The sequence below is a fragment of the Felis catus genome, chromosome B2, assembly GCF_018350175.1.
Source record: "Felis catus isolate Fca126 chromosome B2, F.catus_Fca126_mat1.0, whole genome shotgun sequence".
NCBI lineage: Eukaryota > Metazoa > Chordata > Mammalia > Carnivora > Felidae > Felis > Felis catus.
The window spans coordinates 41375585-41401254 of record NC_058372.1 but is presented as its reverse complement, the minus strand read 5'-3'; the positions used below and the strand labels follow the sequence as shown (position 1 = coordinate 41401254).

Below are 25670 nucleotides of genomic sequence, written 5' to 3'. Positions count from 1 at the left end.
GACACCTTACACAGGCCCCCCGTAAGAATCGTAACTGAGGTAAAGAGCCCGCCTCCACAGGTGGGCTGGACCCTACCTACCTCAAGGGGAGACTCAGGGGCCCTGCCAAGGTCACTTGAGGTGCACCTTCTCTCACTGCGTGACGCTCTGTGGCCACGGACATCCCAAGCAGAGAAGGGCAGGGGAGACTCACTAGCAAAGGGCAGAATTTGACTAGAACTGGGAAGGCTCAAGAATGGCACCAGGAAAATCATTAAGAGACAAATTGGGCCATATCAGTAAAATAGTTTTAATTTTAAAATAGTCATCGATGTGAAAACTTCCCAAAGCTGGGAGTAACAGTCTAGAGCCAAGGTCGGGAGGGGGCCAGGCCTCACCTAGAGCCCAGCTTGAGGCCCCTGAATCCCTCCCTCTCCTCCCTTCCAGAGGGAGGATGGACACAGCTGAGGCGAGCCCTGAGTGAGTCCTCTCCCTCATCCCCCAAGGGCCCCTTGAAGGCAACAGCTCGTGCAGAGGACTTGAGGGGAGAGGAAAACAGGCAGAAAATAGAAATTAGAGGTTAATCGTCCCCGACGACGTCCCCCTCCCGACCCCGGGGTGGGAGGGGGGAACCACAAAAAATAAAACTTGCGGGTACGAAAGTGGGATGGAAGATGAACACTGATACGATAGACCCCTCCGCGGCCCAGAACAGCCCAACTTGGGCCAACTGGAAGAAAGGTCTTGGGCCCCAGCTGCATGTTACCCTTGGGGAATAAATATTCCAAGAAAAGGGAAAAGCCATGAGACAAGCTGGTGCCAGTCACAGGCAGCGCAGCTACAAGGCCTGGCGTGGCCCACCTGACACCACTGCACAGGGAGCAGAGCAGCAGGGGCAGGAGGGTGACGGGGGGGGGGGGGGGGGGGGCCTAGTTGAGCAGGTTGCCCTGCTCTTGGGCCTGGGTCAGGCTGTCCTTGCGGTGAAGGTGGTGCACCCCCATCCTCTTGGGGCTGCGCTGGGGACGGCTGGAGCTGGGGAGTGCCCAGGCCCTGCCGTCAGTGTGGGAAGTGACAGGCCCCTGATCTGTGCCATTATCACCGGGCAGCAGACTCTGGCGTTCTTCCTCAGGGCTGATGGGCAGGTTCAGCTCTTCTTCCTCCTCCCTGGGAAGGCCAGAATCAGCTTCTGTTGGCAGCAAAAGCCCACTCTCACCAGGTGGGGAAGAAGGCACCAGAACCTCCTCATCTCTGTCAGTGGGGCTAAGAGCAAAGTGGCGCTGCAGGTCAGGGAGGGCATCACGTCCAAAGGCTGTGCGCTGGGCCACGGCGGCTGGGGGTGGAGTGCGGTCCACAAATGCTCGCTGCCAGCTGGCTAGCAGGTCCTCCTCAGAGCTGGCAGAGCTGGCCGGGGCACTGAGTGCCGGGGGGACAGGGCTGGGCTCGTGGCGGGGGGAGGTCTGGGCCGAGGCAGGGCTGCTGGGCACTGGGCTGGGGCGGGCCCGCTCACCACCCTCCTCCACTAGGCTCAGGGAAATGGCCTGGCGGGTGGCGTAAGTGCAGTTGGGCAGGGGGCTGTTGCGGGGGATTCGCACCTTATCCTCAGAGAACTCGATTACCTTGCGGCCAGGATACAGCGGGTGTGGTGGAGATGGGGTGGGGTAGGGGCTCAGCTTCTCAAAGGCTGGCAGGGGCAACTCCTCCTCTGGGGAGCCCCCAGCAGTGCCCAGGGAGCGGCATTCCCCATTGGGTTGTGAGGTGGGGCTGCCAGGGGCTGGGGGACTGGCTGGGTCACCCGGCCCCCCCCCACTCATGTCCACGTGCACAAAGACATCCTCGGCCAAGGGGCGCCCGGCACTGCCTGACTGGGCTGAGTTGAGCAGTAGAGACTCTGGCTTCTCTAACACCCGGGCAATGACCGAGGTGGGTACCACAGCCCCTGGCATCAGGCTAGGGGCGGGGCCCGGGCTGGCAGCCTCTTGACCACTGTGCAGATGTTTCCGAACCATGTCCTGTAGCTCACAGGGCAGCTGGGGAAAAAGAGTGGGAGAAGGGAAGAGAGACATGAACGATCCCAACCTCAGAGCAAAAATAACGACCGGCACGTACAAGCACCACTGCGCGCTCAGCACTGTGATCTTCCGGCCCCCCGACATGCCAGGGTATAGCCTCATTTCACAAATAAACTGAGGCTCCGCAGGGGTGAAGTAACTTGCAGCTTTTGATGAACACAGCCAGCATCTGATCCCAGAACTGGTGCTAAGGCCCACATGCCCTCAAACGTCCATCTCCCTGCATCTCAGCAGTGGCTTCTGCCCAAACCAGACAAGTTTGAGGACCTGTACTGGCCAGCAGCCTCATGAGTCCCTCCACTCCTTCTACAGACCCTATCAACCTTGGGCCTGAAGCTCTGGAGTCTAGAGCTTGCCCCTTGGGGTAAAGGGATCAGCTGGGCCTCATCCTCTCTCAATATTCTTATGACTGATATCCTGGCCAACCCCACCTTCCCGCATGGGATCCCGAAATTGAGTGCCTCTCTCCCTGCTTCTGTTCCAGAAATACCAGCAGGGCCAGCCCCCCAGTCCCAGTGACTATCTCTTGACAGCACACGGAACACCGACCAGTGGCAGAGTTGACTGGCTTGAGAGGAGCCATGCAGACGAGGGCAGGGCAAAGCAGAAAGGAGGAGTCAAGGCAGGAGGATAGAGGGAGGTGTGAAAACTCAAGTCAGAGGAGTCCTGAGAAGGCAGGACTAGCGCTGGCAGGAGGGTGGGGGGATTCTGCTCACATCGGCGAACTTGTGGTTGCGGAAGTGGGACTTGTTGCACTTGAGGAGCTGCACAGCCAGGTTGCAGTCCAGCCGGTACCGCTCCTACAGGTACAGGCAAGGGTCAGAGGCCAGCCCCGCCCCAGGCAAGCAGGGCCTAGGCCAGGGCAAAGCCAGGGACACGGGAAGGGTTCCCCCCGCCATACATTGAGCTCCTCCAGCTTGTTGATGGTGTTCTTGGCGTCCAGCAGCTTGTTGGTCAGCTCCACGATCTCCCAGTCCAGCGTCTTCCTGTCCATCTCCGCTTTCTTGATCTGAGGCACAAAACGTGTGTGAACCCCGCCCTCACCCCAGCCGGCCTTCCTCCCCTCCACTTCCTCCCGACCCAGAGACACAGGAAGCCACAGGTGCTGGGGCAGCCAAGGCGGACGAAGTAGACAGACGATGGACAGACAGAAGAAGACCAGCCACCTCTCCTGTTCTCCGGGCTGGCTGTGGGGTAGGGGCTTTCTGGATATAACCTGCTGCCACCTGGGCCAGGACAGAGGCAAGAGCTGCCCCTCAAGGGGCTCTACACAGGAGGCAAAGCAGCTGGACTAGAGAAGTAAGTGTGCAAACCCAGGGACTGAAGCCTACGTGTGGAGCTGCTTCCAGGCTCAGGCCAGGAAGAGGGAGGGGTGGGGCTGGGAGGCAGCTGGGGGCGCCTGTGAGATTATCTAGTTGAGCCAGGAGGGAGCGGCAGGCTCAGCAGCGGCCTTCTGATCTTCAGTTCAGGGACTGGCTCTACAGCCCCCCCTCCCCCCTCAATGGCTTGGGCTTGTTGCCACTGCAGCGGAGAAGCTGTGAGTGTTCAGTGGTGACATCAACCGGTTCCTCTGCCAGAGCCAAGGAGGGAGGCACTGTACCGAATGGGCCTCACGTAAGGAAGAGGAAAGCAGTGGGCAGAGGGACAGGGAAGGGGCCCCGGCAACCCCAGAGCTCATCTGAGGAGAAGGCCAGGGCAAGGGAGAAAACACACAAACTCAGACGCAACTGCAAAGATCCAGCTGTGGCTAAGAGAGGCCTGACAGGAGAGGGCGGCGGCGGCGGCGGCAGCATGAGGGGAAGACGGGAGAGAAGAGAAACAGTGTGAGCACTAAGACAGTCCTGACGCGCACAGCACACTGCGGTCCCCTCCCCGCCGCCGTCCCAACCCCTTCCCCAAGCCCCAGTGGCATTCCCCCAGCAAGTCCCAGCCCCCTGCTCTGCTATGAGCACAGTGCCAGCGAAACCGCACCCCCAACCCCGGACAGATTACCAGTGTGTGCAGCTTGTCCTCCAGCTCCTGGTTGGTCCTCTGGGAAGCCGTGTAGCTGTTCTGAAGCCTGTGGAGGAACACGAGGCAGACCCCTGGGTCAAGATCTGCTCTTCAGACCCTGCTCGCTCAGCCCCTCCTTGATAGGGGATCTTGGGCAGGCTGTTCTCCCCAAACCGCAGTTTCCCCATCAGAATCAGATGATCTCAGAGGCCTCTTCCAGCTAAAATCCTATGAATGGTGGGGGCTGCATGCAGGTGTGTCCTGGCCCCTCCTTTCCACACCTGCGGAACTTGTCCTTAAATTTGTCCAGCTCCTCGCGGCTCTGGCCCAGCTCCAGCTCCAAGCAGTCCTGCCCGATCTCCAGCTCGCGCTCCAGGGCCTCGGTGCGCCTGGTGGCTGAGGCCAGGCGCCGGCGGAGCTCCTCGTTCTCCTGCTGCAACAGCCTGGCGGGGTGAGGGGGCAAGGGCAGAGGAGCATCAGAGGTAGACGGACCAGCCCTGGAACCCCAGCCTGGACTCAGGAAGGAAGGAGTAGGGATGACATGAACACAGGCACCTGGGGACAGGGGACTCCTTGAGACTGAGCCTGAGTCTGGGGCAGCATATCCCATAGGCCTGCTGGCCCTGAGAACACAGCCTGGCTTGGGGGCAGGGGCGGGAAGCAGAGGGGATGGTAGAATCCACTCCCACCCGGAAGAAGAACGAGAAGACGGAATTGGTGTGAGGCGTGAAAGTTCCCAGTCTGTCTCTGGTTACAGCCCAAGCCAGCCGGCCACCAAGCCCTCCAGCTCCAGTTTCCCCACTGCACAATCAGGCTACTCCATTATTAATCTCCTGGAAATCCAGCCCAGCACTGCCCTCCTCTCCAAAGGCCTCACGTGGCTGACAGAAAAGGCTGCAGGGAGGCAGCTGGCACAAGAGAGCCAGGAGCTGGGGGAAGGCTCTTTGGCAAGAGCAGGCCTCCAGAGCACCTTGGTTCCAGGTTCTCTTGGAGCCATGGAACAAAAACTCTTTCCGGAAGGAATATCCATATCCAGCCTCCTCTCAGAGCCCTTTACGGCTCCACACCAACCTTTACTTCTACCTAATCCAATGAAACCCCGACTATACCAACAGCCTTGCCTGGCGCTAAGAGGGAAGTGCTGAGGCAAAGCAGGGCAGGCTCTCAGGCAGCAGATACTCACTTCATCCTCTCTGCATCGGTCAGGGGCTCCTGTGCACAAAAGAACAGAAGCCTGAGGCTCAGCCCTAGACCACTGACCCACCCTGCTTGCCCATCCTCCAAAGAGACCTGGAAAGGGCCATGTCTAAAGCCCAAACAATCTCACAAAGTGGGCCCTGTAGAGATGGAGGCAATCCAGTATCACCTGGATGAGCCTAGACTACTCTCTGCCATGCCAATGAGAAGGTTCAAGAACCCCTTCCGACCTTCACCCTTACCCACACCACTTCCAACCCCCCTCATAACTTTAGAGCAGGCTGCAAATGAGTCCTGGTACCCACGCCGCATCTCCCAGGGATAAAGAGAGCCTCTCGACTGTTCACTGGGCTCCCCGTGGGCCCTACAGGCATAGCAGAGACATTCCAGAGAAGTGAAGAAGTCAGGCAAGCTACAGTAGGGTTCTGAGCTCTAACAAAGCCCTCTTGGCCCTGGAGGAAGTGGGGGCAGAATCAGGCCCTTACAGAGGCCCCAGAGGAACAAGTACATAGATGAAGGACAGCCTTTGGGCCAAGCCTGACTGAGAGGAGTAAAGAGTCTCATCCTTATCCGGCTTTTTACCTCCTGCCCCATCCTCCCCAAGCCCCCACACTGGTTACGGCCCAAGAGCCAGAGCTCAGCCAGCCACAGAGCAGGGAAATGTCAAGCAGCCCACTCTAAATGGAGCTGACTGCTGCAGAATGCCAATCCCAGGCAGGAAAATGAGGGGGTGGCCCAGACCATGGACTTTGAAGCTAATGACACCTGGATCTGATCCTATTCTGCCACACTCTGCTTACATTAGCCTTGCTGAGCCTCAGCGTCCTCATCCACAAAACCAAGGGAATGCCCACTGGGTGGCATCTAGCACAATACCTGGCCTTTTTATTTAATGTTCCCTGAACTGAAAACAGGCAAGTCACAGCATTCCTGACCCGAATCTGACCAAAGCGGGCCATGGTACGCCTGATGTATGCATGTATGATGATCTCTCAAGTTCTGTGAATGTGCTCAACATGCTGCAACAGGGTAGAAACACAGTAGCAAGGGACCTAAACTGCAAGCTCCTTTCCTCCTGAGAGTAAGCTGAATGAGGGAGGCCTATTTGGACAATGTTTTACAGTTGCCTGAAGAAGGCCTCCTAAGAACCTAACAACAGTTCCTGGCTGGGAGCATGTATTTAACAAATGTTGGCCAAACAAGGCAAAGCTGGAGGAAGGGCCAGGACTTCCGGGGGCAGCAAAGAACAGCTGGTCTGTGGGGAAGCACGACCTCCTCCACAGAGACCCAGCCTCCAGCAAGTTAGGACCCCTCAGTCTGGTGGGCTGCCTCTTGCAGGAAGAATGATACTGCCTGGGATCATTTCTGTTGAGCCATGAAGGCTCTGGGTTCCCTGACATGTGGACATGTACTCACAGCTGTCCCCTATAAGCCTACATTGCCCCCACCAGCAGTGCTGCAGCTAGGAGACCCCAAACATGTACCAGCAATGCCACACCCACACCCCAACTTGGGGGGACTAGAATCTCCTCAGGTGGGAGAAGTCAATCAGACACCCAGCCTCAAGGGCCTACATCTGGCAGCCAGGGCAGGAGTACCAGTCTTCTGACCTCCTGCTCCAGCCGGGATCCAGGAACCTCCAGCCGCAACTCCCGATGCTCAGGTGGGGCCTTACGGTACGGTTTCTTAGCAGGGGCTGCGCTGGTCATCCTGGGAGGTGAGGGCTCCTCAACCTGCTGAGGGGAAGCAAGGGAGGGGAAGGCTCAGAGACATGGGCAAGAGGCCCCCAGACTGAGGGAAAAAGGACAGTAAAAGGGACGTGTGTAGGAGCCACCAGGCAGGCAGACAGGCCTGGACCATTGCTGGGATCATTAGAAACCTGGACTTTGGTATCTCAATGCCCAAGGGTCAGGGGAGTGCTGGAGGCGACAAGGGCCCAATGCGCCAGGTGGGTGGGAAAGGCAGGGCCTAGGTTCTGGGCACCAGGAAGAGCGGATTATGGTCTAGGAGTGGGACAGTATATCTAAGAATGGCCCACCACTCACCTTTGTGGGCTTATAAAAAAATGCCTCAGAGGGAAAAACTGTTCCCTATGAATCGGTTTCCCCAACTATAAACTGGGGATGAGGAGAGCACCAATTTCATACACCTTCTGTGAAGATTACATAAACCACTAACCTTTTTTACAGTTACCTGGCATTTAGGAAACATTCGTGTTAGCTCAAAAAAACCAAACCAAAACAAAACACATCAGTAACCAGAAAGTGAGGGTTTGAGGGTACTCCTCCAACCCAGTTTCCTCAGTGGGGTCTCTAAGCTTGTAAACCCTGAAGGCCAATCCTCTCTGGCCTCCACCGTTCTCTTTTCACCAGCCCCCACCTAGAGAGGCCACCTGCCTGCCCCCTTACCTGCCAGCCTCCCAGGAAGGGAGCCCTGGGGGTGGGGGTGGGGAGCAGGTCTCACAGGGACATACCGTCTGATCGTCGGCAGCTCTCTCTGTTCCGCTGTCCCAGAGTTAGCCCTCGGCTCTCTGCATCCCACGGCCCCTCCACTTCCTCTAGCCAACAGCTCCTGAAACCGGAGAAGAGAAGAAAGTGGAAACCAGGTGTCAGCTGCGTGTCTGTCAGGGCCACGGACTGACCTACCCAGTCCAGGACTTGGAAGGCCCCCCAGGAAGAGCCAGGCAGAAAAGTCATGGACCAGGAGTTCTGGAAAAAGGAGAGGAAGCGGGAGAGGACTGGAAGCACTGGGCTCCTTTCCCCGTGAAAGCACTGTCACAGGCCCACACAAGACACATGTGTGTCTTGTATGTGCTCGTGGTCTCTGCTGACCACATGCCTGATTTGGGAATAGGTCTGGCCCTGTTCTGTCCCGATCCTACCCCACACCTGTCCTGTTCATCTCTCAGGCTTCTCAGAGTCTGGAAACTAAGAGATTTGGGGAGCATGGCTTGCAGAAGAGAACACCAGGAAAAAGCCTAGCAGAGACCAAGAAGATGTGGGGAAAACTTCCTAGCAATGTTCCCAGGAGCCCAAAGACTGCTTCTGTGTGTAACGGTGGTAAACAGACTTTGCAACTAGGGAGGGGAGGTCGAGGAGAAAAAATTCTGAAAAAGCAGCAGAGCAATGATTGAGCAATCTCAATGGGGGAGATTTTGGTGTCCCACACCCCCTCTCACTTGCCCCCTCCCCCTCCCAGATACCTGGCAATGTCTGAATGGCTGTCACAATGGTGTGGGTGCTAATGGCATCTAGTGGGTAGAGGCCAGGGATGCTGCTAAACATCCGGTAACACAAAGAACAACCCCCCATGATGAAGAATTCTCAGCACACAGGGTTGACAGTGCCCAGGCTGAGAAGCTCTGGGGCAGAAAGCCCAACTCCGGGGAGCTGAGACACAGGGCTCCAGGCTATGCTGCTTCTGACACACTGTGTGGCCCCAGCTAAGTCCCTCACTGGTTTCTCTTCCACACAGAGGTGGCTAGACTGAGTGACCCGTGAGGTCCTGTCCAGGTTCGTGGGAGCACTGAGCTGAGCCCTGCGCCTACCTGTAATAAGCGGGGCCACAGCACGGGGGCAGCAGCCACCACAGGGACCAACGGAGGCAGTAACCTCAGGTGGCCTTCTGGGCATAAACAATCTTCCCGCCACCATTCACATAAATAGAGCTGGGGGCTGAGGGAAGCCTTGCGGGCTAAAGCATGTGTTCCTGCTGTCGGGACATGCCCTGGCCCCAACTCCTGTCACATTCCAACAGAGCCCGAGGCAGGAAGAACAGTGGGGGTAGGGAGGGCGGGGAAGCAGGAGTGGCCTCCCTTCTCTGTCTGGGCAGCCTGGTCTCTCCCTTGGGGTTCTGGGGGGAGCTGGGGCATGGCAGCAGGCACGAGCCGCCAACCTCCACCCCTTTGATGGTGAGGCGGACATGTCCCCACAGGGCACAAGCAGCGTGCTGTGTCGGGCTGACTCCCTGCACAGGAATCCGGGCGGGCCCAGAAGGACAGCACATTCCTGGGGTGTGGGGGAGCAAACAAGACACCCCCGCAGGTTCCCTGGGGCCCCTCCTGAGGGCCCCAGGGTGGGAGCTCCTATGGCCTGAGGGAGAGGCCCAGAAAGTCGCAAGCCATCCTGGATACCCGGGTGCTGAGACTCAGGGAGCCTAAGTGTGGGGACATGAGTTAGAAAAGGACAGCCAGAAACACAGAGTAAGAGATACAGTAGCCAAGAACCTCTGCAAAATCCAAGGAGGGAGACTCTAGAGTTGGGCCTGCTCCCTTCCTCATCTGCATCCCCATCAGCTGCAGGCCACGTTGTGGGCCCCCTCGATTCTCAGCCTCTTCTTTTCTTCCTTAGCCCTATTCATACCAATACCCACACTGGCCTCTAGGCACCAGGACACCTGACTGGGTGGCACGCGGGCAGGCAGGAAGCAAACTGACGCACTCATGTATCTGGGGATCTTCGCTGGAAGGAGGGAGGCCTTCACTCCACAGCCCACAAGCCCTAGCTCTACTTGTCACACATCCTGGCTCATCTTGACCTCAAGTCCCCACTCCTGGGCCCCACAGCACACACTCCCAGGGCTTTCCCAGCTGGATAACCTGGCTTGCTGAGGGAACAGACAGTGTGGAAGTGGCTGGCAGGGAGACAGGGAGACAGGGAGACAGGGAGACAGGGAGACAGGGAGCACCGCAATCACCCATGCTCCAGGATGAGTGGTGCCAGCGATGGCAGGCAGTTCTCTCTCCCGGCCAGAGCCTGCTCTCTCCATACACAGCAGAGACACAAGAAAGGGAGCCACTCCCAACTGGGGAAGCAGAAGGCAATGCCCACCAGGGAAACAGTCTGCTAGGGAGCCTGCAGTGTCCCAAACACAAGCCCACGAAGGAGAGTCTGTCTCACTCCCTGCCCCATGTCCATAAATACCAGTACGTGTTGGGGCCCACAGCAGCAGGGGGTAGGGGTGGGGGTGGGACGATTCCATCACTGAACAGGAACGCAACAGGGCTGACAGGCCACTGTCCTTGACTGGAGTGTGGCAGGGAAGGACAGACCCTAGAGTGAGAGCAACGCCAGGTGCACTGGAGAACAAAGCAAGAAGCAGCTGGACACCAGGCTCACAGCCAGGGGAAGATAAAAGGTGGGCTGCAAGACAGCAGGGCAGTCCCGCCAGGAAGACCCAGCTACCGGTCTCGGCCTCCAGTGGTCACATCTCCTTCACCCAGATTCCCATCTTGCCTTGGAGTGTTTCAGCCCAAACAGGATTTCCCAATCCCATGTCAAGAAGAGGAAGTCCCCAGGGAAAGTAGCCAGATAACTCGGAATGAGATATGGGCCACCGTAAGCAAGCAAACAGCCTTTGGGGTCTCTTGGCCTCCGGCTGCTGGGCTGGTTCCAGGGCACCTCTAAGAAAATGGTCTTTTGGAAAGTCTAGAAACTGACCGAGAAGAATCCCACTCCTAACCCTCACCCCAAACCACCTGAGCTTCAAAGAACTGGGGGCAGAGGACTCAGGACGTAGGGCTACCAGGTCATGGGCTGGGTTTGCACTACAAGAACAGCTGTGCACCAGGAGAAAGGCTGAGGCCTAGGTTAAAACCTCTGGCTGACCCAGTGTGGTCTGGGGCTCCTCTGGCACTGCTGAGGGAGACACCCACAGCAGCAGTGGGAAGGGAAAGCTGCTCTCCTCATACCCAGGCCCCGCCTAGCCCTGCCTAGCCCCGCCTCCCCCTTCCTCCTCTGCATAGCATTCATTCTTCACTCACTCAACTCAGTTCAGATAGACTCGGCCTGGCTCTGCTGGGGTGGAAAGGGGGGTGGATAGCTTCCTAATTGCCATGTTGCAATCTGCCAGTCAGTGCGGCCGCCTGTTGCCGCCTGCCCTGTGTTAAATACCTTCTCCCTGATTACAGCCCATGGGGCACGATTAGCTGCCTCCTGAGAACAAAGTCTACTTTCATTAGAAATGGGACTCGGCACGCACAGCAAACCTGCACTGTGAACCCACTGAACAGCTGAGCAGAGAGCGTAGTCGGGGGCAGATATAAGGAGAAACGTGTGCCAGACTCTGGCTGAGCGGTATCCTTTAATCAAAGGACAAAAAAATCTGCCAAGCATCACTCTTTAAGTCAGGAGATGGGACTCACACCTGTGCCCTTTCATGGGTAAGTGCCCATATGTGACCTGGGCTTCCACCATGGTTAGGAGTCACCGCTGCTGGAGATGGAGTAGGATAAGGAAAAACCTTTAGCATCCTGATTTTCTCCAAACCATATCCTTACTCCACTCTCTGCCAACACCCAGAGTAGGCAACAGCAAGAAGGTTCAAGCCCAAGAGCCAAAGATGCCCTCTCACTTCCTTCCGCCATCCTTTCTGCGGGTCTGCCCAGGGCAAAGTCAAAGGTGCAGGAGAGGAGGGGAGGTCCGAGCACCCAGCTTTCTCCCTACTGAGGGAGACGGGAGTGAAACCAAAATGGGTGGGGCTCTTTGGCTTTTCAGACTTGAGCCTGCCCCCGTGGACATCTCATCCAGCTCCCCCAAGTTCTGCACTGCTACCTCCCTCCACCCTCCCCAGTTCACTTGCCCTGCCCTTGAGAGACCAACCGCCTCCCCTGCTCCCCACATCACCCACACTCTCTGTAAGAAATTATGGCCCCAACAGTTTATCTGGGCTCAGACCATTTCCTAACCTACTGACACTCCTTTCTACTCACAGCTGTCACTGACTCAAGCAAATGAGGGACCATCAGAGAGAGGCCACACAGCACCACTAAAAACATTAAAATTCTTCATAATTCACCTGAAGAAGTCAAACAGAATCACTCATTAGCAATCACTACTGCTTTTAGAATAAAAGGAAACTGGCCCTTTTCCAGAACACTCAGCTGTGTTCTATACTGCCTTAATTCCCATGGAACCCAGCAGGATACAAATAAGTAATAAAAATAAACACAGGACCTTCCTAAAGCCCCTCATCAATGGCTACAACATGAATGTCTGATCACACAGGGACTAGTGTCTCCTCCGTAGGAATCGCCCTCAGCTATAAGCCCTGGATATAGAGTCTCTGAACTCTGTAGGCCTGGAGGAAACTGCACCTCTGGGGGCAGGACACACTCCAGCCATACAAGTCTGGCTTCTTCTTGAGCCTCTGAAATTCAGGGTCTGCATCCAACTGAGGCCCAAGAAACACAAACCCCCACCTGCAAGGGTCAGCCCTGTACCCAGGTGACTGAGCAGAGGCCCTGGGGATCGCTCGCAAGGGCTCTCCTGCCCCATTAACACAGCCCCTCCCGACTTTGGCTGTCAGTCCCTCAGATCCCACCAAAGCTGGCTGGGTTCAGCCCTCTCCACATTGACCCCTGGGTGCCCCTCCTGCTTGCTACCAGCCCCCAGTTTCCGGCATGCAGCTGCTCCTGAGGTACATGAGCAAAGCCCTCAGCAATCCTGGGCGCGTGGCAGGCAAGCAGCCAGCAGAGCATGGGGTGGGGCCTGGGCAGGCTCCGCTCTGGGCCGATGACTAGGCTGGGAGATGCCAGTCTGTGCCCAGACCAGCCCTGCTGCCCCTCCAACAGCCATGCCTGCCACCTTTCTGGGCAAGTACAACCTCACCCTCTTGGGACAAGCTGCCTGCGGCCCTGACCTGGCCCTCTGCCTGCTCTAAGCAGAATCGACAGACAGGTTTTTAAAAACCAAAATGGGTGGGAATTATTCTGCCCCAGAGTAATCCTGAGGACTCCAAACTACTGCCGGGGACCTGTAAAGAGCTCACCTGGCTCCCACCTGAGTAAATACCTCAAGTCTATCCAGCTGGTGTCTCATTCAAGCAAACACCTGACAGAACAAAGGGGCTGAAGACAACAGTTGATGATGATCCAAGCAACCTCCCCTAAATAAAGGGAGGGCCAAAAAGTCCCCAAGATCAACCAGCACTTGACAGCAGTCCCCAAGCCCTCACCTCAGGAAAGGCAATGTAAGGGGTGGTCCTGAACCAGCCTTCTGCTCCAGGCCCCTTTTGTTTTCCCGGTCAGCCCAGCCACCAGGCACCCCTCCAGCTTGCTCCTCCCTACTCAGGGTCCCTACACATCTGTGCAACACCTATACCCTCTCCCGTTTACACATTCCCACCTCATACTCACAGGAAGCTCCCTGCCTCTCCCTCCTGAGCCAAGGGAAACAGAGCCTACCCAGAGGGCCTTCGGATCCCAAGTTCCCCCACCCAGTTTACCCCGTACTGCTCTGCCTCCAGAGGCTGCAGCCAGAGAGCCCATCTAAGGAGCTACCTGTGCAGAACACCAGAGACCCCCGAGCACTCAGTCTTCCTGCTATCCCCAGAGCCCCCTTCTTTCCAAACCTGGAAGGCAATCTGGTGGGAACTTCCCCATGGCAAGCTGTTCACCAGTCTCCCAGCCTGAGGCCAAGGCTTCTCCCAGGCCCACTGTGGAGTCCAAAGCCGGGTCCCGCCCGTCGTGGCTAAGGCGCCCTTCCAGCCCTTCTTGGCTAAAGTCCACCTGAAGTTCCACATGTGAAAGGCAGTGGGGAGCCTGACTCCACCCACTCCACCTGCCGGAGCAACGGACACCACGAGCTACGTCTCAGGTGGGTACCTGGTTCTGGGCTCCAGCTTTTAGTCCTAAGTAGCTTCACTCAAGGCCCTGGGAATTTCCCACAGCCAGACCGCGGTTTTCTTCAACAACAACCTTAAGGAGAACCTTGCAACTGACCCTAAATTATTATCCCGGGGTGAGACTAATGGGGACACCATTCAATCTTCCCCTTTTGACAAAGGGAAGCAACTATCCAGTCGAGAAGAAGATCCCCCTCCCACTCTAGCTCCATCTATCTCTGAGGTGTGAAACAGAGCGTGGTAACTGCGCAATGTTCTCAAACTCCATAACGCTTAAAGCAGATTGAACAGAAACTCCAACCAATTCTGTTTTAAGGGAGAACCGGGCAACGCGGTGCTGAGGGGATCATGAGGTGGGCAGAGGCCAGCAGGCTGGCTGGCAGGTGTCTGTGCATAGGAAAGCCCCCTCCTCTGGCCTTAGAGGGAGCATGTCCCCACCCACAGCAAGGAGACTGGGAAGATGGAGGGAACCCAGCAGTAAGGACAAGAGAGCAGAGGAGGTGGCATGAGGCAAGCCAAGGGGAGGAGGCAGCCAGGCTAGGGGGAGGAGGGGTGAGAGGCACTGCTGGTGGTACCCCCAGGGCAGGTTAGCTGGCCCAGGTCAGACTCACAGGGTTAGTGTCTTCTCCCCAACCAGCCAGCTCTCCTGGTTAGCACGGTTAGCGACAGACTCATGGCAGACGCCCTCCAGGCACTCCATATAAACAGACAGCTTGGTTGAGAGCAGCCCAACTCCGGAGCTGCAAAGAGAGAGCAGAAGGAATGCCAAGCTGCGAGATGCCCGAGGGTACACACTGCGCTCTTCCGACAGGGGAAGCTCCTGCAGACTTACCACTAGAGCCTCGGGGGCTTTCTCCCATCTGAAAACCATGCCAGGTGGAAGTGCAGCATGCCCCCTGCCAACCAGGGAGTCCAGCTTGCTGACCCCAGGTAACAGGGCTCTCTGGTTGGTCAACAAAAAGAGAGGAGAGCTGTGGTGGAAGGGGGCACTGCTGCGGGAGTGGGGGTGGGGAGCTCCCCCGTCTTGCCTTTTCCCTGGACCCGGCTGCCAGGCTGCACCACAGCTCTGAAAGCTGGGGTGTCAGAACAAAGCCAGCCCCAGCTGCAGCTGCCGCCCATCCCCTGCCTGTGCCAGCAGAGTCCACCCCACCACCTCCCACAGGCTCTGAGGAATGGGGCCGAGAGGGAACCGGCCCAGGGATCAGAGGCTGCAACAAGAACTGCATCGAAGGCACAATACAATGGGGCAGTGTATGACCCAGCCCGGAGCTGGGCCAGCCAGGGAAGGGGTGGCACACTGCCACCTTTCAGTTTCTGAAAGGGCCGGGGGGATGGCGCTTCCCAGGAAGCTGGCCCCAGAGGAACCCACAGAGCAAGGATACTGGCTATGCTGCAGCCAGGCTCCTCGGACTCCAACAGCGACTATTCCACCCGCTCAGAATGAGCAATGCCAGAGAGGCTAGTGTTCCCATCACAGAAAGCCCAGGAAACAGCAGAAAACACCTTTCCTGAAGCCTCCAATACCATCCTAGGGGAAGGGACACACCCTGGCTTAGAGATCTCAAGGAAGATGGAGCCACAGGAGTGGAATCCCCAAACCCCCACAAGATGTGACCCATGGAGCAGCAGGAGAGGAAAACTACAGCAAATGTATCAGCAAACACTGCCTGTGCTTATGGAGAAGGGCAGCATGTTGGCGAGAAAAAGCAGAAGGATTCCCCTTCTGTCTGGAAAGCCCCGCAGATGATGAGATGGCTCAGGGTAGAGGAGAACAGTGACCACCCTGGCGCTACTTATGGGCCTGGCCCTTCTCCCAAGCCCAAGTTAATCATTCCGAACTGCCTACTCCTCGGGCTCCCAGTATTACTCTGACAATAGCTTCGGAGCTCCAAAGGCCAAGGCCTTACCACAGAGGGGGAGATAACCATCTAGAAGAGAAAACAACTCTTCCTGTGGGCTCTGACCTCTTCCCTAGACCGGGAAGAATGCATGGCCATTGACAGGCTACCTTCAGAATCCTCACCCACAAATAAGGCCAAAAAACATCAGCTGGGTCTGGCTTGATTTCAAAACACAGAGCAGCAAAACACCTAGGAAACCCAAAGGTCCAGAAATCAGTGACGCTCTCTGCATTGAAACAGAGGTTGAGAAATCAGGTAAGTTTACTCTCTTCCCGGCCACAGGTAACACAAGAGCAAAGGGGAGAAACACACGGGAGACGGAAGTGGTGAGGCCCACGCCGCGTATACAACCGTCCCGATTCCCACTCAAGGGCACTCCTGCCAGACTACTTCACCTCAGAATAAAAAACAACCCCTCAGATAACCAGGGTACCTGCTGTGGGGAGAACCCCTAGGGAAGATTCTCTACCCCTTCCAAGGAGCCAGCCCCAGAGGAAGGCCCAATGCTGGGAAGGAGGCTCCAACACGGGGCTGCTCAACGTGGAGGGGGGCACCCTCCTCCTGAACTTGTTAGGTGAACAGAGCAAGCTGAAGAACAGAGCATGTACCACTATTGAGCCTTGTTTATTTTATAAAAGATACATGATGAGGAATGTCTAGAAGCACACAAAAGTGATCAGAAGGATACATGATAGTTCCCCGTCTCTGGGAAAGGGAGAGAGGGTCCTTTTACTTTTTCTTTTGTATATTTGCCCATATGGTTGGTGTTTTCTACAAGGACATATATTATGCTTATGGTGAAAACACAGAATTCCTAGACAAACAGGACAAACCCCTCCATCTGCCATGTGTTTTTACTATCCTGAAAACGCTTCCCCTTCCACTGTACGTCCTTTGATCCTCGTGGCCTACTGAGGCCCACAGAACAAGTGGCGTTCTCCTATTCTGAAGGGAAAGGACAAGTGACTTGCCCAAGACCACAGACAGAACTGAACGAGAACCCTCTGTGTCCAATCCCAGGGCAAAGATGCCTCCTCTAGGGAGCCATAGGAAAGCCATGACAATTCTGCTCTGATGGAAACACCCTCAAAGGCTTCTGAGACTGAAGTCCCCATGGGCTTACCTGTGAAGGTGCAAAGAGGTTGAGTACCCAAAATGGTCAGCCCAGCATTCTATCCTACCGTCAGCTGAGCACCATCTAGACTGCCTCCCGCCAGGCGGCCCCGGCCCTCAGGGAGTCCCCCCTCCCACAGTTCACTGGGAAAGCACAGAAGCTCTTCACAAATAGAGTGCATGTCCTTTACAGATTCCAAGTGTTACCTCACAGACAGCCGGCACCTATGAGAGAGTATTAACAAAGAAGAGGTCCCACTCTTCCACTCATGGCCAGTCCAGGAGACTCAGCCTCTTTGAAACCGAAAAGTACACAGCACAAGCCAGTCCTGCTGGCTCACCCAATGTCCTCTCAAATCTGCCGAACATACGATGCAGCTTACCAGCCCTGCCAAAAAATGCCACACTGCAGTGTACACTCCCACACGGAGCGACAAGGAGTTGAGCCCAAGGAAAACCCCATCCATCCCTCCACTTTCAGCTACTGGTCTCATTCTTTTGATGTGTCTCGGCATTAACAAGGTCGTAGTAGGTCCTGGCTGTGAGCGTGGAGCATACCTGGACAGAATGAGCAATACAGCCAGAAAAGCCAGCAGCTTATGGGGCATGAAAAGGAGCTTAATGAATAACAAAAAAGATGCCAGCAGCCAGACTTTTTAGAAGATAGTGATTAGCAAGAAAATATACGGGAGCGTACTTCACCTCTGCTCTTAACCTTTTCTGCTGGCTTAGGGATGTGTTATTAGACGATAAGAAGGCTAAAAAAAAAAAAAAAAAAAGAATATAGGGCTGAAAAGGGAGACAGCTGAAGCCAAGCACCTGGATGATCATTTAACCACCTTAACTCTAGAAAATAATTAGTAATGCTATTGCTAATACTATCACCTTTTACTTATGCAGGACCTTCCTTCCTAAGAGTTCAAAGGATTTTGCCAATCGGATCCTATCTGCTTTCTGTTTCAAGAAGGAAGAACGGGTTTGGGTCACACAATAACCAAGACTGCTCAGCACCTACTGCATAGGGCCCCAAGAAAGATCTTACCCCAAGTGGAGGAGAGACAGGTTAACAGCCATTTGGATTACAGTTTGGTATGTGCTTGGAGAGCCAGAGGAGAGACTCCTGGCTGGGGCAGGGGTTCAAGGACCAGACAAGAAGGCTGCCCTCTGAAAAACTCAAACACATCTTCCTCTTCAGGACTGTAAACTCACACTGGCGCACCACCTGGCATTACACAATGAAGAGGTCTAGACTTCTGGAAACACATTCCTTTGGTGTTTGTTGGGAACTGGTGCCCTAAGAACTACCCCCATTAACTACACTAAAAACAAGAAGGCAAAAAGAATGGACAGTGAACTCCCAGCTACCAGCCCTATTTCTGGGGAACATCTAAGTTAAGCCTGTTCTGTGACACAAGATCATCAAAGCCCTAAGAAAACTAGGGCCAAGAAGAGTAGCTTCCTGAATGCCCAGATGTGTTCTATCAGCTTCATCCAATATTTTTCAATCCATAAAACACCAGGGAACATGAATCCTTAAACACCCCATCCAGTCACCCACAGACTTAACTACATTACAAATCTACCACCTACCCACCCCCACCTATATCCACTAAGGTCACTACCAATCTCACATAAACGTGATCCATCAAAGGAATCATTACAACACAAAAAATGGGGAGAAACATCAACTGTTTTGCACAGGTTTCTCATTGATGATGTCCCCAACCTCACCTTTTATTATTGCTTCATCACAAGAAAAGAGACTCTCTCAATTTTACTTCCACCTCAAAATGCTCCTGGCTACCTGGCAGAAATCAAAAGGCTGATTCTAGCTTGAATAAAACAAAGCCTGGGGCGCCTGGGTGGCTCAGTCGGTTAAGCGTCAGACTTCAGCTCAGGTCATGATCTCGCGGTCCGTGAGTTCGAGCCCCACGTCGGGCTCTGGGCTGATGGCTCAGAGCCTGGAGCCTGCTTCCGATTCTGTGTCTCCCTCTCTCTCTGCCCCTCCCCCATTCATGCTCTGTCTCTCTCTGTCTCAAAAATAAATAAAAAAACATTAAAAATAAATAAATAAATAAATAAATAAATAAATAAATAAATAAATAAAACGTTAAAAAAAAAACAAAACAAAAAACAAAGCCTTTTCTTATCCACTGTGTTTTCCAAAATGGCATTCATTTATTCAACAAATATTGAGTATCCTTCACATGACAGGCACCATGCTACATGCTCAATACTCCTACAAAAAAGATAATGTCACCCTCATTTTATATGGGACGAGACAAAGAATCCTACCAGTTAAGCAACTTGCCTGAAGTCACACAGCTGGTAAGTGCCAGAATCAAGATTTAAACCAGGTCTGCCTCCCTCCAAAATCAGACTCCTTCACACCCCTCACCCTCACCCCACAATCAGGGAGGGACCCTCCTCTACAGAGGGTCAGCTCAGTGAAAGAGGCCAACAGGCACCAGAGAAATCACCACACAACATGAGAAATGCCAGAACTGAGGCCGCTCACACAAAGTGCTGCTGGGGGTCGAGAGGAAGAAAGGAAAGCAGGAAGTCTTCTCACTGGAGGTTACACAGGAGCTGGGTCTTGGGGGATGAGCAGAGTTTTAGAGACAGCATTACGGAGAGAGCAAAATGCACAAGCAAAGAAGAATACAGTAAACGGATGGCCATGACAGGTCCAGGAGCAGTGGGAAATTTAGGAGCAATGATGCACAGGACAGAAGTAGAGGTGACAGCATCTCAAGCCAGAAGCTGGAGTCTGGGCCAGAGTATAAACAACCTTCCCGCATGCTGAGCTAGAGTGTGGACTTTATCCTAAACAAGGCAGAAACCATGGCATTTTTAAGGGAACAGAACATTGTTTTTCACAGGAAAATAATTCTCACAGCAGCTTGGAAGCTACAGGAGTGGAGAGAGTCTGCCCACCACATTTCATTCATTGTCTAAGCCCCACCGCATGGTAGAGCGCCTATTAAGCACCACACACTATTCTAAATGGTAGAATACAATAATGAATAAGACCTAGTACCTGTAGACAGGACACTCACAGCCCTGTAAGAGTCAGACAAGTAAACAGATAATCACAATGCAGCCTAAGTGTTAAAACACAAGCACAGAGGAAAGGCAGAAGGAGTGAGGATCCCCACAAAAAGTGACATTTGTCTAGAGGAAAAAGAGGTAGGTAAAGGGTGGAGGGGGAGCGCATCCCAGAAAGGCCAGAATGTGCAAAGGCCCAGAAGCTAGAGAGAACAAGTTCCGAGAGCTGTAAGGAGGCTGAATCCAGGTGAGAAACAAAGACCTGGTTTACCCAGACATCTTCAGCACTCAAAATATGGAGGTGAGAAAAAGGTGGTGAAGGGATTAGATGCAAAGATTACACATGATTAAGGGGTGTGAAGAAAGTGGCTTTAAGAATGACAAAACCAGAACAGTAAAGGCAGAGAACTGGCTCCAAATCTATCAGCCTTCACACCACAGTTCATTCATTTGCAAAAATGAGACCTGAATCCTGAAAGTCTGAGGACTTCTACCAAAACACAAAGGTGTAGGGGCACCTGGGTGGCTCAGTCAGGTAAGCGTCCCACTCTTGGTTTTGGCTCAGGTCATGGTCTCGTGGTTTCGTAAGTTCAAGGCGCATGTCAGACTCTGTGATGGCAGCACAGAGCCTGCTTGGGATTTTCTCTCTCTCCCTTGATCTCTGCCCCTCCCCCCCCCAACTTGCGCTCTCTAGGTCTCTCTTAACATAAATAAACTTAAAACACACACACAAAGGTGCACTCTATGGAGATTACACGTTTCAGCACGCTGTTTGCATCACAAATTGAGATAAAGTACATTCTTCTGAGATATATGGCTCCTCAGGTAATGGTGGAGGGCAACAGACACAGACAGATACTAATTCCAAACTTCATGTGCCGTAACAATAGGAAAAGGTCATCTAAGGGCTGGGTCAGAATTCCCAGAAAAAGCCCTAAGTCCTGAGCCCCCAATTACCCTGAAATCTGGTCAGACTTCAGACGCGTGCCTAGTCTGATGGCAAGTTGGAGAGTCATTTACTAAAGAAAAAGATGGGCCCTGAGGGTGTGTTAAATAGACAGGACATGACTCAGAAGGAGGGGAAGAGTGAGTCTTAAGTGCAGGGCAAAGGAAAAGCCAGTCAATCAAACCTTGGGCACACCTCTGCCCCAAGGCTACACACCAGCCTCCTGCTTGGCTAAAAGAGAGAAGCACTAGGCCAGGACCTTCCAGAACGACACAAGTTTCAGCAGAAGCACATCTGTTTTCCATTTCCCCTCAAGCTGGAGGGGGAGGATGGTGCGTATTTAAAATGCCACCTATTTTTTTTTCCTCTGTAGTTCGCTACCTGCTATTTTTAAAACAAAGATGACATCCAGATTGTCTATGAATTTAACACTATGGTTACTTCAACACTTCATGTCAGTAATCAAAGTCAGAAATGAGCCTTAATGTCCACACTAATACACACACACACACACACACACCCCTTTAAGGTATGCTAAGAGTGGATCCTTAGGTCAGTCTGCTCACCCAACCCAGGCCCAAGGTTTTCCAAAGGACAGTCACCAAAGCCAAATCATGAAGAGGGAGTCCAGATGTGGCTACCATGGCAAAGGGCTCCCTCACCACAGTCCCTGCACCAGTTTTTAATCTCTGGGGAGAGAGCTGTGGTGAAGAGCTCAGCATCTACAACATTTTTTAAATAACTGAAAAAAGTCTACTACAATCTAACAATCGTGACAAACAAAAGATACAAATTGCCACTGGGCATATTTAATAAAGTTAACTTCATACCAACCCCCCCCCACCCCCCTCAAAAGTTCAATTGCTGAAGCCGGACAGTCAAATCCTAGCTCTGACCCTTACTAGCTGAGTGACCTTGAACAAATTAACCACTCTTCACCTCTATTTATTCATCTGTAAAATGGGGATAATGAAAGTATTTCCTTCATAAGGTTATAAAAATTAAATTAGTTAATACATTTAAAGCACTTCCAACAGTGCCAGACACACAGAATGTGCTCAGTAAGCACCACTATTATTACTGTTCAAATGCAAAGATAATCCTAAAGCCTCACAACTTCAAACAGGAAATCATGGGCATTTTTTTTTAATTTTTTTTAATGTTTTATTTATTTTTGAGACAGGGAGAGACAGAGCATGAACAGGGGCGGGTCGGAGAGAGGGAGACACAGAATCTGAAACAGGCTCCGGGCTCTGAGCTGTCAGCACAGAGCCCGACGCGGGGCTCGAACTCACGGACCGCGAGATCATGACCTGAGTGGAAGTCGGCCGCTTAACCGACTGAGCCACCTAGGCGCCCCAAATTATGGGCATTTTAATGTCACTTTAAATAGTTTGATGAAGATGCTCTCACTACATCCAAAAGCTAAGCCCCATTTCTCTAACATCAAGACAGCAGCCCAAACCAGTACGGGGCCTCCAAAGAGAGACACTAGGTTCAATCATAAAGCAGAAGTTAGTACTGAGATCTGACCAGCGTAACAACAAATACATATAGAGAGTCAGTCACTGTTCTAAATATATTAATGCATTTAGGTTAAGGTTGTTACCTTATGAGATGGGTACTCTTACCATCTCCATTTGATTGATGAGAAAGCTGAGGCATAGAGAACTATGCAATTTCTAAAGGTCACAGAGTTACAAGTGGCAAAGCCAGAATTTGAACTCAGCATTCTGGCTCCAGAGTCAGTGCTCTTAACCCCTAAGTGTGCTCACCACACTGCCCTTGCTGTTCAGTTTCCAAGGGGGCATCCATAAATTGTCCTCAGAGAAAGTTCCCAACCTTCTAGAGTCACAGCTAAATAACATCAGTTGGTCAGATACCTGAAGGTATTGAAGCTGAGTAGTGACAATGATTTGGGTTGGTCTGTCTGTAGCAAGCCTCTTTTTTTTTTGGGGGGGGGGCAGGGAGGGAGCAGGAGATGGTCAGTGAGGAGTCCTGGATCAAATGAGATCTGCTAATCTAATCATGCAGCAGATACCAGTCATGAAACAAGCTTCAGTAAGCTGTCCCCAGTTCTGGCTTGGGCATACCCACAGGGCACGGAAGGAAGTGAGGACCATATTCACTGCGCTTTGTGGCTCCAGACCCCTTCTTCCCTTTTCTCCAACCCCAAATCCACCATCTCTTAAGCCATGCTTAGTTTGGTTAGTGAAACTGATTTTTTTTTTTTTCTAATGTGGTTTGACAGGGAGACTACAAAGGAGGAGAAGAAAGCTACCCGAAAAGTTCTACAATCCTTTCCTTCCATCACCACACTGACCCGCTCTGTAAAGCAGCTCTCGAATATCAGGGATCTCAGGGACACAGATTGATACAATAAATATTCCCAGAGCCTTACACCAGTCAGTTTGACCCCTTACCATAAACTAATCTGGGTTTCTTCTCCCTAATCGCAACCTGATTTTCCTATCCCCTGACCCCACCTACCCACCAAAAATCCACATCCCCAAAGGAACATTAATGAGCCCTTCTTACAAAAAGAAAGATCAAAAGAAGTAGACCTGCAGCAAGAATGAATTCATGAGTTGGTGACAGACCGCAACCACACTTTTTCTCATGACTCCCCCTCCCCCCAATCTGTCACCACAAATCTCTATTTCAGGTAGGATGACAAAGTGAAGATGTGATGGGGAGACTGAAAAAGACACAGGGAGCATGTAGGAAACTGCTTGTGACAGGGATGTGTTCAAGTACTTTCAGCCTGATCTCTAGGCCCCCCACCATGTTCATTTGCACAGGTGACAGCACCCAAGGCTCAAATCTACACCCAATTCTCAAAAATCACCATACAATCTAAACAGAACACTAACTTACAGACCACAGGCAAAAGGTAACCTCTATAGAAGAGAGCCCTTTTCAGATTAAATGATTCTCAGTATCACTCTGAACTCATGCATCCTGCTTGCAGGGAGCATGCCAGCCTGTCACTGGAGGCCACCTTACCCGCTCTGGGGTTGAGCTGGGGCAAGTCGCTACCTCTTCTTCTTTCCAAGCGGGCACTGTGATTTCTTCCAGTCCCTGGGGCCCCTGAGTCTTCAGCTGAAATTGGGGCAGATGCTATAGGAACTCTGGAAAGGCTGATCTAAGTCTGGAGAAGGGTCATCTGACTGGGTTTAGTTCCCTCCTTACCAAACCTGCCCAACATCCTCCAGGTCTCTCTTCTCCCCTTCCCCACTATCCTCCTCCACGGGAAAGACCTCTCTCCTACCGGCCGGGTACAGTCGGGCCTCGGCCACAAGCTCCAGGCTTCTCTCTTAACTCTTGGTTAAGAAATTCCCCTCCAATTCGTGACTGCTTCTTCAGGGTCTGCACACCTACTTCTTGTTCCCCGGCGCTAGACCGCTCCCCCAGGGCCGCCACTGGATCCTAGGCCCCCTCCCCTCCGCCCGTCTCCCTCTTTATTTCTCTCCGCCTCCAACCTTCCCCCATTCCATTTCCTCTTCTTAACCCCGGAGCTAGTGCCTCCTCCGCCGCTACTCCGCGCTAGTGTCCCTACGATCCCCCCCCACTCTAGCCTCCCGGCCCAACTACTCCAACCCCACAACAAACTTTCTGCCGCTGCCCGCCGCCTTCACGCCGCCATCTTGCCGCGGGGCAGGCCGGGTAGCGGCCAAGGCCGCGGGAATCCCCACGCACTGGGCGCGGAGCGTCATCGGGGGGTGTGGCTAGGGGCGTAGCTTCGGGATGGCGAATTAGGGCACCAGGTGAAGAGGAAAGATGGGATCTCCGGAGAGTAGGGTTTGGAGGCCAGGCGGGTGGAGAAGGAAGGAGGTGTCAAGGGTAGGGCAATAGCGGGAAGGGTGAGGAAAGATTCTGATACTAAAGAAAAAAAGAGAGAAAGAGAAAAAACGCAAAAATATGGTGGAATAGTGTTAGCACTGGTTCCCCATCATCCAAAGAATGAAAGCAGCTTCTCAGTTTGCCACGCAGAGGTCCGTGTGACCCACCCTCTTCCACCTTCACCCGACTAATTTCCCACCTCTCCCAGAGACTTCAGGTTCCCAACTATCCTGTGTTTTCAGGCCATTAAGCCCTCAAAATGTCCAAGCCCTCTCCTTCCCGTTTATAATCAGTTCTTGTGACTCCTTCAGCCCTCAACTCAAATTGTCACCACCTCTAGAAAGCCTTCCCCAGGCCCCAAGACTGGATTTGGTACTCCTTTGGCTGGGCATCTCTAGCCACTTGCGCATAACTTCATTGCAGGTACCATATGCCATAATTATTTAAAAGGTGCATCCCTCACTAAGCTGCTGCTCCTTCAGGGCAAAAACTGTGTCCGATTGTATGTTCATATTCCCTAGCAGGTGCCTGGCACACAGTAAATGCTTAATGAATAAATAGCGTGGCGTCCTCCAATGCACGAAGCATACTCAGGGCTTTTTAGGTTTGCTGTTCCCTGTGCCTGGAATGTTCTTCCTCTAGATATTACTCCCATTAGTATCTCTGTTCAAATGTTAGTGCCTTAGAGAAGCCTTCCCTGGCCACTCTACCTAAAACAGCATCCCCAGTCACTCACCCTTACCCTGCTTTAATATTTCTTTTCACAGCACTCATTATCTGATATTTGTTTATTGACCATCTCCTGCTATAATGCAAACTCCAGAGATCTAGAACTTTTTCTCATTCACCGCTGCATCCTCAGTGTCTGAGACAATGCAAAGCAGAGTAGGTGCTTAATAAACATTTACTGAATGAATGAATGGTATGGAGATGAATGATAGAGGGATTTGGGGATATCTT

At 53.2% G+C, this 25670-nt stretch overlaps 1 protein-coding gene across 13 annotated transcripts; it reads right to left on the bottom strand.

Moving 5' to 3' along the window:
- Positions 1-275: 275 nt before the first annotated feature.
- Positions 276-24588, bottom strand: TJAP1 (tight junction associated protein 1). Of its 13 annotated transcripts, XM_023254002.2 has the most exons (13): positions 24480-24588; positions 23874-23969; positions 14692-14802; positions 14471-14599; positions 7711-7808; positions 6848-6973; positions 5224-5252; positions 4322-4483; positions 4041-4107; positions 3777-3806; positions 2950-3057; positions 2765-2848; positions 276-2006 (listed from the first exon to the last, which is right to left on the bottom strand). In XM_023254002.2, exons 6-13 carry the CDS (start codon positions 6944-6946, stop codon positions 909-911), a joined length of 1677 nt encoding a protein of 558 aa, XP_023109770.1. In that variant the 5' UTR covers positions 6947-6973; positions 7711-7808; positions 14471-14599; positions 14692-14802; positions 23874-23969; positions 24480-24588; the 3' UTR covers positions 276-908. The 13 variants fall into 13 exon arrangements, with proteins under 13 accessions (XP_023109770.1, XP_023109769.1, XP_023109774.1 ...); XM_023254001.2 differs by lacking the exon at positions 14692-14802; XM_023254006.2 differs by lacking the exon at positions 14692-14802 and having other exon boundaries at positions 6848-6970.
- Positions 24589-25670: the final 1082 nt, after the last annotated feature.

Excerpts from the sequence above, each read along its gene's own strand:
- TJAP1 (XM_023254002.2), bottom strand. The coding sequence starts at position 6,946 with ATGACCAGCGCAGCCCCTGCTAAGAAACCGTACCGTAAGGCCCCACCT. Across the intron at positions 4,108-4,321 it reads TTTAAGGACAAGTTCCGCAG|GCTTCAGAACAGCTACACGG; the intron begins GTGTGGAAAGGA and ends GTTCCTCCACAG. Across the intron at positions 3,807-4,040 it reads AGGACAAGCTGCACACACTG|GCCTCTCTTAGCCACAGCTG; the intron begins GTAATCTGTCCG and ends CTCTCCTGTCAG.